General features: G+C 49.7%; 1 protein-coding gene across 2 annotated transcripts in view; it reads right to left on the bottom strand.

The window, feature by feature from the left end:
• LOC144784344 (cell death-inducing p53-target protein 1-like) overlaps nucleotides 1-17,015 on the bottom strand; it is a 204,004-nt gene that overhangs the window by 80,504 nt on the left and 106,485 nt on the right. For both annotated transcript variants that reach the window (XM_078663067.1, XM_078663066.1), the window contains exons 4-5: nucleotides 15,143-15,250; nucleotides 14,052-14,198 (exon numbers count right to left, since the gene is read on the bottom strand). In XM_078663067.1, coding sequence (XP_078519193.1) covers nucleotides 14,052-14,198; nucleotides 15,143-15,233 — 238 coding nt within the window. In that variant the 5' untranslated portion in view covers nucleotides 15,234-15,250. The remainder of the gene's footprint in view (nucleotides 1-14,051; nucleotides 14,199-15,142; nucleotides 15,251-17,015) is intronic.

The following is a 17,015-nucleotide window of genomic DNA, read 5'->3' as shown; positions in this document are numbered from 1 at the left end:
AGCAAGAAGATGTCTAACTTAATGGAAAAGAGACCACGTTGCCAGTGGATGAATCTCTTGCAGGCTTGGTATCCAAATACTAGGTTTTTGTTCCAGCGTGGCAGCTCTTCCACGTCTCTATTTTGCAGATGATTAACAGGAGCATTCCAGGATAAAGTTCTGTTCCACATGCAATGAATGGAATGAATTTGAGTGACCAAAAATAAAAGCTGCCGTAATCCATTTTGCAAGCCCGTGCTTTGAAAGTGCACCTCCTCTTTGTGATGACGAAAGTCCAAAAAGAGTGGATCTGACTGCTGGTAAGACTTGGCACGGCCAATGTAGAAATGTAACCATCTGCAGACTTTTAACAAATGCAGTGCTTTCTAGGCTTTTGCAGTGTGATGAAAATCGATCAGAGGATACTTTTAGGATGAATTGTTAATTGGTGTGAATAGGTACACGGTCTTCGCGAAAGCGCAAAAAAGGTTGTTTGATGGCGATGGCATGAATTTTACGTGATACTCACTAAGGGGTAACTGTTCCTAAAGAGGAGAGGACAGGACAACCTATTATGGTTGGGTAAAGTGTCACGGTGTTCTCTCAATAAAGTTGGGTAGAAGTGAAGGTGGGGGAATTCCTCCTTTTTGACTTAGTGCCCAAACACACCCTTGCGAGTGTCATGCTTCATCATCGGTCTTTGCTCCTTATGGGGGTGGCGCTGCTGTCCACCACGCGCCCCGCGAGAGGGCTCTTTATCGGATATCTTTTCAAGGAGACGCCAAAGTGGTGCATGTGGCTGCGTGGGTCTGGAGAACTGAGTGAGTGAGTTAAATTACCCTTGTGGTACCCAGAACCTAGTTTTATTCAGGGTTTGGAAGATAAGGTTAAATACAAAGGATATGGAAAACCTCCTTTGAACAAATGTGGAGGCGGAATGAGTATTTTGTCACTGCTCTCACATTTGTGAAAAAGGGTTTTAAGAAGTGCTATTAGGTCAACATGTTTCGCGCTACATGCAGGTCCCTTGCGTACCGGCGGCAAGAACAGAGGGGTAGGCAAACGGCTCCATGCGAGGTGACTGAATATATTCACGCGCAATTTCCGTTGAGCGCCAGTGAGCCCAACCATTCATAATATAGGGGTTGGGTAGAGGGCCGAACTGGGAACCAAAACCGGCCCTGGCAAAGTGCTCGGCCGGCCCCCCTTCCGAAGGGAGGGGGGGGCGGGGTGCGGCTGAGCTCGTTGCCAGGGCCGTTTTTTGCCCGATTTTGTTACAGGGCCGATTTTGCAGCTATGCTGCAATTACGGCCCTGTAACAAAAAGGGCCCCCAGGGGCCCAAAATCGTCCCCCACCCATGCGGCGCACCGGGGATTGCCCGGTGCCCGCAACGGCCAGTCTGGGCCTTGTTGGGTAAGGGAACTTGATTCAGATGTTCCAGTCAGGGCCCAGACGCACTGACACCTGATTCTAGGTACAGTAGGAGTATAGGGCGTGTCTTCCCTGACTCCTATATTTTATTTTCACTTCACTTCACAACACGGTCCTGACGAAGCGCTCCCGGATCCACTAGGTACGCTATCCTCTCCTCCCTCCCTTCTACCTCCAGGCATCGCTTCCAAGGTTTCTAACCTTCATAATGGGAATTGTGTACTCAATTCCTACCAGACAATGACTTGTCACTGGCATTTATCTTTTTAAATTTACATTTGTTTTATTAATTTCAAAAGCAGAGATAAGCAATACATTGCAATAGGAAGGCATCATGTGAAAGAAGCATTCGAGACAGACACATAAGGCTTCTCCACAAATCAAAATCTAAGCAAGATACATGAGCCAGGTCCTGAGCGCGGCACAAGAAACGTAGTTGCCGAGCGTAGCGAAATTGCAAAATTTCAACAATGAAACCCCAAAACTCCCACCCCCCGCTGAGCCCCCCCCTCCACCCCAACCAGTGTGCCATACCAGAAAAACAATCGCCAAGCCACTCGTAGTAGATATAGTGCGCCCCGTCAGAAGGTCACGGAGGATAATGAGGAATCTCTGTGAGGCGTAGTAAGCGGAGATATCTGGGGCATGTGATCTCATTGAATTCAGTGGAGAGGAGGGACAACAGTGGTAACCAGACTTTTCGAAATGTAGCTGCGGACTGTGTAAGTGTAGCCTGAATGCGCTCCATGCCCATCGTAAATCAGAGCTTATGCAGCCATCCCGTATGGGTAGGTTTGGCGGAAGAATCCCAGAGTGACAAGATGTGTTGTGTCGCCGCCTGTACGGCAATCCCCATTTGACGCCCTCGGACAGATTTCAGGGGGGAAGGTGAGCGCGTTGGGAAGGCCTAAGAGGGCACAGGCGGGAAACCGTGGGATTTCAGTGTCGAAAGTCTTATCTATATCATCTAAGACCGCTGTCCAGTAATCTTTGACTTCCCGACAGTCCCAGAGGAGATGAGTCAAGGTGCCCCGTTTCCCGCAACCTCTCCAACAGAGCGCACTACGAGCCGGATTCCCCTTGTTGAGCCTAACAGGGGTAAGATGCCAGTAAAGGGCCAATTTCACCGCTGCCTCCCTGCCCGCTGTGTTGCGCGTAGTGTGGGATGCTCTGAAGTATATGGAGCTCCATTCCCGGTTCGTCAAGGTCCTCCTCAGCTCTGTCTCCCAACGCCTCTGCCCCGCCGCTCTACCTGGTGCACTGGGGGGTGTGAGCATCTTGTAAAGGTCCGAGATAAGATGTTTGTCCGACGCCTTTGTCACCAGCCACCGCTCAAAGTTTGTCATGTGTCTGCTCACCAGGGGAGCATATTCTGGGTGCGTGAGCCAGTGTCGGAGTTGAAAATATTGGAACCGGTGGGGGGGAGACAACATCATAACCTCCTGACAGATCAGAGAGAGAGAGAGAAAGCCCTGCAGGTCAAAGAGATGGCCAGCCGACCTGCAGTTTGTGCGCGTCACTGCGAGAAGGGGCGGGGGTCAGTGCCCGGTGGGAATTCGGGGTTGTCCAGGAGGAGGGTGAGGGGGGAGGGGAAGGTCGTCAGTTCTCTCCTGACGGCAACTGTATAACACACGCGCAGGATGGTGCGAGTAATGAGAGACTTCTGGAGATATTTCGGTCGATCATGGCGGCGAAGGAACGGGATTTTCCAAAGAGATGTCTGGGCTATCGCCCTGTCTTGAAATAACCATCTTTTTTCGGATTCCGGTCCATACCACTCCACCAGATAACGGAGTTGGGAAGCCTGGAAGTATTATTGGGGATCCCGAGGCCACCCTCGTCTAAGCCGCGATATGCCAGTTGTTTGTGCAAACGCGGGCGTTTCCCCCCCAGATGAAATGGTGAAGGGCCATCTGCAGACCTGCGAGAGCACCAGCCGGGAAAGTTACTGGAATGGTTTGGAAGATGTACAGAATCCTAGGCAGGGCTGACATTTTCACCGCTGCGACCTGACCCAGCAGAGAGAGCGGCTGTTTAGACCACCACGCCAGATCGGCACGAATCCGAGAGGCGAGGGTCGCGTAATTGAGGGTGACCGTCGAATCTGTGGAGGAGGTGAGCGTGATGCCTAAGTAAGGGAGTTATGTTGTCGTCTGCAGGCCTCGATTATGCCCCCCGAGCTCCTCGCTCCCACCAGCACAGAGTCGCTCTTCTCACCTTTTTGTGGGCTCCGTGGTCGCTGCACAGTCAGCACTGTTAGGGGCTGTCAGTGGTCACCTCCAGTTCTCCCCTCCACCGTCCGCCGCAACAGGGGGCCTCCGTTGCAGCACTCGTGTAGGCCCGGGGCCGGGTCCTTGATTACTGCGCCTCCTGGCCGGCTCTGCCTCACGCCGTTGGGAGAGTCTCGATGGTGGGTTCTCGCCCCGGCGGCTGTCTGCATGCGCCCCTGTCCTCACGCCGGCGGGTTGAAGGCGCGGACGGTGTCTTACTGCAGGCAGGCAGGTGAGCCGCCGATGGGCAGAATGGGCGCAGTCACTCGGCGGGACCAGCCGCCAATGCGATCCCCTGCAAGCCCGCATGTGTCTCACAGCTCAGAAGTAGCACAGGGGGCCGCGCGGGAAGGGTCGCTTACACACCGGAACAGCTGCTGGCTGCCCCCTCAAGGCAGACAGGCTCTGAGGTGCAAGGGGAGGGGGGTCAGAGCACGGCAGAAAGGGCGTTAAAGGGGATCGGGACGGGGAGCCACAGAATCCACCGTCCGCTCAGGCTGCCATCTTGGCCACGCCCCGGCATTTATCTTTTTAAAAGCCACCTGAGTAACAGTCCTTCTTAGTCATTCAGTGGTTTTGCAGAATTTATTTTTACTTTTTCAGCTTATTGAGAGAATAGAGACAATACATACAATCAGGGTGTGTGTTATCCACAGTCAATATTTCTTTACCACATGAACTACACGCCCTGGGAAAAATAATCCAGTGGCACAGATGGAAGTAATGCCCTAAGAAGTGGAAATCCAAAACAAATCTGTGAATAGTCCAAAAAATCAAAATCTCGGAGCAGAACTCTGAAAGGGACTCCCTGTCATGTGACGTGTTGTAGAAATCTGAGGTAAGGAAGCTAGTGAGGGTGTGGAGGTCAGTGCACTCTTACGTCACTATCTTGAGTTTGGGTCTTTTTAGGTCTCGCACCTGCGAACCGATCGTGAAGCGATCGTCGCTGCGAGACTCTATTGCAATCGTTTTTGCTTACAAGGAGGTACAGGGAGCGACAAGAGATGTGCACGCGCCGCCTGCCGTAATCCGATCAGGTCGCGCGCGCGTTCAACATCTCCTATCTCTCTCAGCACGGACGTGATCGTGCCCTCCCGCCTAAAGAGCCTCACCGGCTCCGTCGCACCTCTCCGATTAGTTAGTGGTCCCCCGGGAGACGATGCGAGCTCCTGTTTCTCCTCCCCGCCTTTAAACACTCACCAGCTGCAAGGGGGGGCTCCTCTGACGGCGGCAGGACGTCTGTGGCTCTCGCGGTGGGGGCAGGCACCGACAATGTGCCTCGCGCCCCCTCCGCTGTCCAACAATGCTTGCTGGTTCCTCTGCCGAGGCTCCCTCCAGTACATGGGAGCCCCGCAAAGCTGTGTCTCCTTTCGGCTGGCGGCCCCGGGCTCTCCACACTCCACGGGAGCCCCGGGCCGCGGGAGGACGTCCCTTCTTCTTCCGGGCGGGCGCTGGCCAATCACAGCGCGGCGGCGGCCGTCACTCCACGTTAGCCTCAATGCTGTGCTCCCTCCCCCCGCTCCTCTGTGGTACGCGCGCACCACTAGTCTATCTATGCACGCGCTGCTGTAGGATTCTCAAGTTCTGATGCGACGCCAGCCCTAAACAAATAATTCATTAAACATGTAGTCTGCTGTAGTTCATTATATCTATATTTACTCTCTCAAATTAGGCTCATTAGATATATTTACATGAGAATTGATTTAATAGCCGAAGAAAAGAAACTGCTAAAACTATTCGAAACATTCTCTGCGTTTTTAGAACATTTCCTGAGACTGTCCATTATTTGAGACCAAAATCGGGTAACTTTATTTACAGGCACTTTTTTTCCATGCACGCGTATATAAGGTAATTACATTCCCTCGATGCGAGTGTTCTTCTGCCACAACTAATCCATTATTCGGAATATATACATAACTATATTCTATTGGCCGTGGAAAAGACGGAGGCACTTTATGATTGGCTAAGGGTGTTGTTGGTATGCTCATTGGCTGAAGGTTTCGGCTGTTGGCCTCCGAACATGTATAGAGGTTTAGGATTGGATACGAGGCCTCTATCAGGTAGTTTTCTTATTTTGAGCTCCCGTAAAGTGCACTGTTGGCCATTGCTTGGGATTGGTTGAGGGATTACTTGTCTGACTAACAGATTTGAGTAACCCTGTTCCACGTGAAAAGAAAATGTCACGCAGGACCGAAACCAGTTAGGGACACTGGTGATTCATTCAAAGGAGGCTTAATCCGTGTTCTGAGTAGAAACGGACACTGTTTCCCAACATCCTTTGCAAGGCCACCCGGGCCGTTACAGAGTCATGAGTTTGTCGTCAATTCATTTTCTATTTACTGCTTCCTGTCTCTGCTACTTCTTCGGCTGTCCACATGCAAATATTTGACAACTTGATACGCATGTCATTGACTCTAGAAGGATGGAGCCCTACTTGGTCCGCCCCTTCTTGAAAAATCCAACGGGCTTCCCTACTGGCCAGTCTAGTCACAAATTGTGTCCATCCCCCATCACTCTCTCTAGGACCGTCCACCTCACATCCCTGAAGTTATGTTGTTGCTCTTGAAAGTGGCGTACCAAATGGGTAGTTAGCTTTCCTGCCTTCAGTGTGCTTACATGCTCTTGGATCCTGACTTTGACTTTATGAGATGTTAACCCAATGTAGTGCAGGCCAGAAGCACAGGTAAGTCTATGTATGACATTAAAGGTGTAACAATATACCCAAAACAATAAATCGCCCAGCTTCAGTGTAATTTAGAATACAATCCAGTGTGGGACTGAAATATACCTGGTAACAATGATCTTCCAAGAAAACAAGAAAAATAAGGTTGTCACTCATAAGTAAATATTTTAGCGTATGCAGTAGAAGCATTTGTAGGGTTGAAGCACTGTTCAAGGCGCATCACACAAAATGACCAGAATGTGCAAATCTGAGTGGTGAAAAACTGCTTTAAATGAGTTACTAATCCTATAAAAATAATACAAAGGGAGGAGGAGCTTGGCGGGCATCCGTGATGGCCGCGTGAGCACAGCGCTCTCCGGACCCCCGCCACTCCCGGCATGATATCCTGAACATATCCTGATTCTTCACGAGGATCTATGTAGAGGACGCTGGGCTGATCTTCCTGGGATTTTTGGAATTTGATTTGGACCCGGGGCGCCGAAGATACGGCGATTTGAACTTTCGGGGTCCGCCCTTACAGTGCGCCCGGGACTGGGTGAGGCTCTCTGGCCGTCTCGGAGTTGAACAACAGCGGCAGGGGGATTGGACTTGTGGGTCCCCCTCTTAAGTTTCGGTTTCGATTCTGCCTCAGACTGAGACATCTGGCAGGGGAGTCTGACCTGGGCTGGGTCCGGCGCACTGGACGGCTGTCGGGCCTTTGGCTGGCTTATTCTCCTTTCAGGCTGGTCCTCTCCTAGTGGTACCCTTGCGGCTGCCTTTTGGTCCCGACGCCCTGCTTTCCTGTGGCCATTTCCATCGGGTCGATTGAGTCTCCTGGTGACATGGTTTCCGACATGGCGGGCAGAGGGGACCGAGAGACACGAAAGACCAAGACGCCCCTGCGTGGGGGCCCGGTCCAGTCTAACGTTATGGACCGCTACACCCATGCGAAGGGGTCCCCCGGAGCCGCCCTGCCTGGCCCAAGTGCGGTTGACCACATTGTGGACGCATCAACGGAACCGTCCTTGCAGGACATCATGGGCGCCATTTCTGGCATGAAGGAAACGATAGGCCAACAATATGAAGCTTTGGCCCACAAAATCGACACAGTGGCCATTGATGTGAACTTGATTCGGGCCGACCTATCTAAAACCAATGAGAAGGTGAAGTCATTGGATCTCAAATCATCCAGCCTCACGGCAGACGTCTCGGAGATACAGACGGAGATTGGCAACCTCCGTAGGGTGAACGATTTCATGACCCGGCGCTTGGAGGACTTTGAGAACAGGGCACGTCGCTGTAATGTGCGTGTGGTTGGCGTTCCGGAGAATCCAGAACCGCACTCTGTTGATCTCCTGGTCGAGGACCTGATCCAGAACTACCTTTCTCCGTCTGGGCTGAGTAAATTCTTCGCAGTGGAGCGTGCCCATCGTGTTCCGGGAGGCCAGGGTAAGCCAGGCGCCCCGCCGAGGCCTATTGTTGCGAAACTCTTCCACTATAGGGATCGGGACGCTATCCTGCAGGCATCACGTGTGAAGGGCCCGGTGGCCTTTAGGAACGCCACGGTGAACTTTTATCCGGACTTTTCTCAACAGGTGCAGAAACAGCGTATGGGCTTCCGTGGAGTCAAGAAGCGTCTCCGGGACATGGGATTGCGCTACGCTATGCTTTTTCCGACCAGGCTGCGAGTTGAGTACAATGACCGAACCTTTTTCTTTGATCGGCCTGACTCTGTGAATGACTGGCTGGACTCTCTGCCGGACCGACCTCCTGCGGCTGAGTCCGTCGCCCACCCGGGTGGTGCTGAGGGTGGTATAGAGAGCTGAACTATTTGTCTATGCCCGGGTCCTCGTGTAAAGTAACTTCTTCTGGGATTCTATGCCTAAGTGCCTCTACTATCTGTGTGTTTTCCTTGTTATTTATCTTGTTGGGGTGGCGGGTGGGCCAGAGCCTTTCCTCCTCCGGGGTCTTTTTGTAGAATGGGGGTTCTTGGGCGACAGGCACACTGCATATTGGGGTGGCTTTTTAGCTTCTTGCAGGGGTGCAGGGTGGGGGGTGTTTCCTTTATTGTTGGGGGGTGGGTGGAGGGGAAGTTTGATGTTTGTGTGTTGTGTCCTCAAGGCGATTCTATCTTGCTAATGATGTTGTTGATGTCATGCTCATTGGAGGGGGGTTGCGGCGTTGCTGTGTGGGATGGGGGGTAGCGGGTTGAGGTTTATTTCGTGGAATGTTAATGGTCTGGGGGATCGTATTAAGCGGGGTGTGGTGTTGCGATGTCTACGACGTTTGTCTCCAGATATTGTTTTTCTACAGGAGACTCATTTAGTGGGCAATACATGTCGTGCAATGAATAGGTGGGGCTATCGCCTCGCCGCACATTCGGGGTTTACCACGGGTTCCAGGGGGGTGGGTATCCTTGTTCGGGCTTCCCTCCCCCTAGCTATTGATGATGTGATCCTTGATGATCGGGGGCGTTACGCCGTCCTCGTGGGTCGCTATGAGGGTCGGACCCTTTCCTTGTTTGCCGTTTATGTGCCCCCCGGTCTACAGACCTCTACCTTTTCCGATTTGGGCCGTGTGTTGTTGAACCTCCCTGATAGTACTCTCTTCATAGTAGGTGACTTTAATTCTGTGTTCTCCGGTCTACATGATCGTCACCCCCCTAGGGACACCCCTTTGGCCCAACAGTGGCTGGGTGGGTTTCTGGATACGTTCGGCTTGGTGGATTGCTGGAGGCTTATGCACCCTACTCAGCTTCAATACACTTTCCACTCTGGGGCCCATGGGAGTCTGTCTAGACTGGATTATTTCCTGATGCCTGCGGCGCAGTCGCCGGCGGTTCGTGAGATTAGACACCTCCCCCGGGGCATCTCTGATCATTCTCCGCTCTGGCTTTGTTTTGAGGTGGGGGTGGAGGCGGCGGGCCGGGTGGCTCCTATCAACCCATGGTACCTCACCTCCCCCGAGACCCGCAATCTCTTGATTAAGTCTTTGGACAATTATTTTTTAGACAACGAGGGTTCCGTCTCCTCTGCGGTGTCCCTGTGGGAAGCCTTTAAGACGGTGATTCGCGGGCAGGCCCTTTCCCTTATTACTGAATCCAAAAAGGCGCGGAATCGGGAGGTGGTGGACCTTGAGAGGGAGATTGCTGAGATAGAGGCTGACCTAGAATCGGATGTTACATCTGATAAACTCCACGCCCTGGGTCTGAAACAATTTGCTTATAAGTCTTTGGTCACAGATGCGGCTAAACTGATGTTTCGGGAGCAACAGGGTCGTTTGTATGATGTGGGGGACAAAGCGGGTAAGTTGTTGGCATGGTTGGATAAGAAGGAGAGGGCGAATCGTGTGGTGCCTGTGATTCAGACTTCGAACGGTGTGAGAGTGACAGACCCGGTTGGAATAGTTGAATGTTTTGCGGATTATTTTCGTGTGGTTTATACCCCTGTGTCTGAACGGGATGTTGATGACTCTCGCCTTTTGTTGCGTGATATAGCTCTGCCCAGTGTTTCCGATTTAGACCGAGTCTCTTTGGAGTCCCCTTTTACTACGGACGAGATAGCGACGGCCATTCGCTCACTCCGTTCGGGCAAAGCTTTGGGCCCGAATGGATTGCCAATTGAATTGTACAAGCTAAGTCCTGACAGGGTGGCGCCCTATCTTCGCACCATGTTTTTGGAATCCCGCGAACGGGGTATTCTTCCATATGATCAGCGTCTGGCTACGATAGTTGTTATCCCCAAAGAAGGTAAACCTCGGGACCTTTGTTCGTCTTACAGGCCCATTTCCCTGTTGAATGTTGAACCTAAAGTCCTGGCTAAGCTCCTGGCTACCCGCCTCTTGACGGTCATTAGTGGCTTGGTTCATCCGGATCAATCCGGATTTATCCCGCATCGCAACACGGCTCTTAACCTACGTCGTCTCCACGGAGCTGTTGCGAGGGCGGGGCTTCTGACGGAGCCGGCCATTTTGGCTTCGCTTGACGCCTGGATGGCCTTTGACACGGTAGAGTGGCCCTATCTTTGGGCAGCTCTTGAGAAATTTGGTTTTGGACCTGAGTTTATTGGTTGGGTGAAGTTGTTATACGCCGAACCCTTGGCACAGGTAGTGGTGAACGGTCGGGTCTCTGTCCCCTTCTGTCTTGGTAGGGGGACCCGTCAGGGGTGCCCCTTGTCTCCGTTGCTTTTCGCGCTTGCTCTGGAACCGTTGGCTGCGTGGCTTCGATGGGAACCTTCACTCAAAGGGATTCGTTGGTCACCGGATTTCGAAGACCGCGTCTCGCTTTACGCGGATGACATTCTTCTGTATCTTACTTGCCCGCGTAAATCTTTAAATGTCTTATTTGACGTTCTTACTTCGTTTGGTGCTAACTCGGGTCTGGTTATTAATTGGGCTAAGTCCTGTGTGTATGTTCTCTCGGGTGTTTTGCCCCCATTACCGGACAGGTTTCCTGTCCAGGTTGTCCAATCTGGCTTCAAGTATTTGGGGATCTTTATTACGCTGGACTCCTCGCTCCGGTTCGAGCGTAACCTCCTCCCCCCGCTTCTTAGACTGCGACTGGATGTGGCCCGTTGGCGTAAGCTACCCCTGTCTCCTCTGGGCAGGGCTGCCCTTTTTAAAATGATGTCTTTGCCGCGATTCCTCTAAGCGCTTCAAAATTCTTTTGACGACATTCCCGCTACCTATTTCCGAGAGATCGAGAGTCTTCAAAGGCAACTGATCTGGGACGGGCGTCCACGTATCGCCCTTGCGAAACTTACTGTCCCTTGGTATGACGGGGGCATGGCGCTCCCCGATATCAAGAGATATTATTGGGCTTCCCAGCTGTCTGCCATTAACCACGCAATGTATTCCCCGGGTCGAGATCCGGCCTTTGAGATGGATAGACTCCAGCTGCCAGGAGGGGATTTTAATAGAGCGCTTTATTCCAGATCGGCCGGGCGCCATCTTGTGGGCCCGTCCAGGACCGCAGTCAAGGTGTGGCACGCCGCGAATGTGAGTTTGGGATGGGAGAACGGACTGACAATGTCGACTCCGCTTTATGCTTCTGAACGTTTGGGGTGTCTCTGGTCGACTAAGGGCTTTGACCGCTGGGATATGATTGGTATATGTAAAGTGGGTGATGTCTGTGTGAAAGGTAGAGTGAAGTCTTTCCAGGCCCTTAAGGAGGAATATGACTTGAGTGATAGAGAGTTTTTTCGGTATTTGCAGGTCCGGCATGCCCTGACCTCAGTTCTGGCTCCTGATGTGACCCTGCCCGAGTCCTCCCCCCTTGAGGATCGCATACTGGATGGACACCTGCCCGATAGCACTATCTCCCTTATTTACAAGAAACTGATTAATAATCGCGCTGATTTATTGGTCCGACTTAGGGAGGTTTGGGTCGGTGACGGATTGGACTTGGATGACGAGGATTGGCAGTCGGCACTCTCTTCTCCGAAAGAGGTCGCCATCCCCGCCCGTCTCCGTTTGGTTCAACTTAAGATCCTCCACCGGGTGTATGTAACTGGTCCGCGTCTGGTTATGATGGGTTTTTCCCCAGATGGCTTAAGCAAGCGTGGTTGTGGGATGAGTGCTACATTTCTGCATATTCTTTGGGAATGCCCGGTGGTAGCAGCCTATTGGAGTGATGTGCTTGCGGTGATGACTGTTGTGACTGGTATTACCCTGCGGCCTGAGGCCCGACGATGCCTGTTGAACGTGTGGGAACCCACCGACTATTCTGTGGCACAGACCAGATGGGCGACCTTGGGATACATGGTCGCGAAGCGGGACATTGCGCAACTCTGGGGCGCATCCAGACCGCCCGAAGTCTTGGTGTGGGAGGATAACATGGACTGGTCCATGTTCCGAGAGAAGACCGTCTATGTGGCTAGGGGCAGACCCAGGGCGTGGACGAAGATTTGGGGTCAGTGGAATGCATATCGTGGAGATATTTGTACCCCTCCCTTGGTTGACACTCCCGATGTTACCCTATCTCCCTAGGCTGACGTTCCCGAAAATTCTTTCATGTTATTTTAGGATTTTCCTGCCCTCCCCGCTGCCCCCCCCCCCCGGCCTTGCCGAGTTCCATTGATTTGCTTTTGTCTTCCTGAGTAGTGTCTCTCCCCTCCGCCTTTTGGGCTGACTTGATTAATGTGCATTCGCCTTGTTTAGAGTTCGTTGTTTTTACGATTAATACAGAAAATTATTACGTTCTGTCCTATGTTTTGAGCAATAATCGGTATATGCTTTGTGCCTGGCCTCGAAAGTGATCGTTTGCTTCTTATGTTGTGCGTTGCTATTAGCGGCCAGCCCGTGTGGTTGTGGGCCCATCTCTGTAATTTTTATCTGATTGCTCAATAAAAGTCTTTAACCAAAAAAAAAAAAATAATAATAATAATAATACAAAGCTTTAGGACAGGTTTCTTTTTTTAATACTTGAAGAGTCGTAAGGTATATTTGGCTTTTATTTTAACTTATCAGTTCCGTTTTCTGGGAGCCTGCCGTTTCATTTGCTGTGCATGTAACATCTACATTTTTTCTGCAGTAGTTAAAGGGCAGGCCTGCTGTTTTTCCCAGCATACTTTTGGGACTTGATGTCACTTTCACCTGACCCTCGTCGTTCCTGATGTGCAGCTGCTTCCTTCAATGTTCTGCTGAAACCAGAAGATGTACCTCTGCTTTCTTTAAAGTCCCAGTCTCGGGTGTCTACCTGCTGGGCAATGCAACAACACTTTGCCTGATCCGGTCCACGCAGTCAGGCGACAGCTACATCAAGTCCAGAAAAAGCATTTGCAATGCAATAGGTCTCGCAGTTACGAGAGTTTCAGCTATTGGCATTGTAAATAAAAATGCCATTTATTTATGTTTTTAAAACAAAAACAAAAAAAGGCATTGTTATTTGCAATGTCAATAGCTCAAACTCGTGTAAATGCGAGACCTACTGCATTGCAAATGCTTGTTTTTGTATGAGGTGACTTGGTTAAGAAAGGGTAGGGTTTTTATTTTCTTTAACAAGTAATTTTCTCTGTACTTCTGCTGAAATGTTACTGCAGGACTACCAGCTCATGAAATGGAATGACTCAAGCATGTGAATCTATGTACAATTCAATGGTGAAAAATCTGATCTTTGGAAGTCTCTGAATGATCACACAATGAAGTATATAGCCCGTTAATAATACACTGGTAAGCAAGTTCATTCTCACTAGTTTTGAAACTTTTATTTTACTGAAGATTTTAAGACTGAAGACAAATCATTCAAGTATGTGAGCCTCTTAACACCTTGAATGCTATGGGGATTTTTCTCCTGTGCTGGAAAACTACAGATACCACTTTACATGACGAGCTGGGCTCGTCATCAGCGTAGCAGGAGGCTACTGCATGACGAGCCCAGCTCGTCATGAGCGTCGAAGGGGTTAAAGATCCAATACTGGAGGAAGGAATGCTATAGAACATTCTTAGAATTCTTATTCTTTTGGGATAAACATTCTGACGTGCAATATTGTAATCTCTGGATTTGTCACAAACTTAAATAATGGTTCATATAAGAGTAAGGTATATCCTTGCCCATGTGGTTGAGACTTGGTCAAGAGGCAAAGCTTCAGACAGTAAAACCTTCCTTTTCTTTTCCCTTACTCTTCGGATTTCAGTTACAATTTCTGTGAAACTAAGTTGTGTGCCCAGATAATGCAACAGAACAAGACTAGGTGAATAAGTCAATACTTACCATGAGGTATGTATGGTCCACTGCCATCTGTGGGGAAATGGGGAGGGATATAGCCGGGCTGGGGAGTTGCCTCATAAGGTGGTGGTCCAAACTCTGGAGGCATCATTGACATTTCCTGGGGCTGAGTCACAGCTGGAGAAAGTCTCCCTGAAACAAAATGAGAACCCCAATGAAAGCAGGCAATGGCAATGCCAATAAGCCTGGTTTGTAACTGGGAATGCCTCTTCAGTCACTGCCTGAGTTTAGATACTCAAATAGTCATCATACATGCAGCCTTGACTCATTCTAGCAATCATGCATTTGGTCCTCCGCCACAGACTCATCCCTGCATTCACCTAATAAAACACATCGCCATCTAAATATGATGGTGTATGCTTGCAATAAAAATATTATTAACATAGCTGTAAGCTGCAGTTTAACCATGGTAATACTTAGTACTACTATAGTATTCTATTACTAGTATTAGTATCATATAGTAGATACTTTATCATTGTTTTAAAGCTCCAGAATGGCAAAGTGCTAGCCACCTTGGAAAGGTAAACAATGATACGGTGTGGAACAATGGCTGCCTGGTTTAAAAGCACCCACACATCTCAAAATGTCCACTCCCTCCCTCAAGGACCTCAAGCCTCAAAATATTAATGCAAGTAAAAATGTGCCATAAGCAATAAAGCCACATCTAAGTAGTCATAAACACAAATGAAATGCCTCTAGGTTAAGGATCACTATGTGATGTCTGGTTAAATGTAGAAACTTAGACAGCACCAGGCTGAACCTATATTCAGAGCTCTCTGGAAATTATACAACAGAGAAGACAGAGGATGATTATATGGGACCAGGTCCAGGTCCTTGAGGCCTACTCATCCCTCAGAGATCACATCAGCACAGACTAAGGCCAGATATTTGCAATTGCGTACTGAGAGAGGTCACAGAGCAGCACACGCCAGAGCCAACTATCTTTAAACTGAGACTCTATAGGAGATCTCCGATCAACCCTAAATGCAGCCACAAGTAAACTAGGAGCTTTAGGGAGATTGCAAATCAGCATGTCTGGGATGACCTTAAGGAACTGACTGGGCAACTGCATTTACCTGCAGGATCAGGGATGCCATATTTGTCTTCTAATAAAGGTGCAGATGGTCCCCCAGGGTACGGGGGCGGTGGATCACGGTCACCTGACATGATTTTCTTTTAATGGCCTGCAAATAAAAAGCAAAGGTTACATACAAAGGCTTTGTCAAGTTTACTTCCACATCTGTGCCAAGAACATGCCAAGACTGTATCTTGTGCACTTTCAAAGGAGTATAAGCATGTCATTTATCCAAATCCTGGGTCATGGGTCATGTGGAACAAGTTACCTACCTTCGAGAATGTCTTTTCTGGAAGTGATTGTCTCTAACCTGATATTCCTCATCTTGTGAATCTCCCCAAGCACCAGACTGGGTCTAGAAACTTTCAAAGTTAAAATTCCTCTGTGCATCGTTATGTTGTGACGTGTGGCTCTTCCTGGGATCCGTCCAGTTTTGGATGTGATGCTGAACCCTCTACAACTGTCTACAATCGCACCCCCTCTGAATGCTGACGTCAGTTTCTTTCTGATCTTCATCTATAAGATTGAATGCAGAGCTAATAGAAACCAGGACAGCAGTGTGCAGATCTGAGACTAGAGATCTTATTAACAGACTGTAAGAGTCCAATAAAGAGAACACAGAGGTGGGTAGGTCTGTGAGGAATCTGTGGTTAGACCGAGACTCTACCAGAAAAGGTATTACCAAAGGTAAGTAATTTGCTCTTCTGATAGACGCTTGCAACTTCAGATTCCTCACATTTTGAATAAGCACTACCTCCCTAGGTGGGGATCTGTAGAATGGCTCATATCAAGATGTCCTGTTGGGCAGATTGGGCAAAGTCCCCATTCCACCAAACCCGGTTGTCCAGACAATAGTGCTTTGTGAATGAATGGAGGGACGGCCAAGTAGAAGCCTAGTAAATGTTAAAAACTGACAGCACGTGGCAGTGGGGTCAGGTGGCAGTTTTTGCTCTTGTGAAATAAGCATGGGGGCTGCTTCTTATGAATCAGTTTGCCATTTTTGACTCCATAGAAACTGACAAAAAGTTGGTCATCCATCCGATAACCTCTGGTCTGATCTATATAGAAACTCAGACTTCTTAAGGTCCAGATGGTGGAGCTGTTCTTCCTTCTTAGATGGCTTGTATGGAAAACATAAAAAGGCTGAAAGGTAACTATGAACTATTGCCACAGCAAGACCTTGCTGGCCTAAAGATAGACAAATTAAGAGAACATCAGACAAATGCGCTGTCAAGGGTTGGATGTTACGGGAAGAACACCAGACAACAAAGTTCTTCAGCATTCTGTGTAAACAGTTGTAGTAGATGGACATCAGGCTGCCAAGATAACTACCACAGGAAGGTCAAAGGCCATCAATTGTTGCCACTCAATCTCAAAACATTGCTGTGTAGGTTGTGCAAGGTCGGGTACAGGACCTGGCCTTGTTGTTCAGAGAAGAGGTCCTCACGAAGAGGTAAGCATGACCAGAGGCCAAATGATCATGGCCAGATATTACAGGTACCACACTCTCCTCACCTAGTTTGGGGCCACCAGGATGACTTGGGCATGGTCTTACCTAATCTTTTTCAGCACTTTGGGTGGGAGAGGTAGCGCGGGCAGGCATACAGGACTCCTGAGCCCCTGTTTAAACAGAAGGCATCTCTAAGGGAGTACTGCCTTGGGGACTCCAAAGTGCAAACTTATGGACACTGCACTTTCACTGTAGCCATGGATACATCGCGCCAGTGTTCATCCCATTGCTAAATGATGCCCCCTTTCACCTCCGAGTCTAACTGCCATTCGTAATTTGCTATGCACTGGCAGCAGAGTTTTACCCAGGTATTTGAAGATCCTATCAGATGCTGGGCAATCAGGGAAATGCCATGACCGTTCAG

This window comes from Lissotriton helveticus, chromosome 10 (genome assembly GCF_964261635.1).
Source record: "Lissotriton helveticus chromosome 10, aLisHel1.1, whole genome shotgun sequence".
Taxonomy (NCBI): domain Eukaryota; kingdom Metazoa; phylum Chordata; class Amphibia; order Caudata; family Salamandridae; genus Lissotriton; species Lissotriton helveticus.
This window is presented reverse-complemented; position numbering and strand designations above follow the sequence as displayed.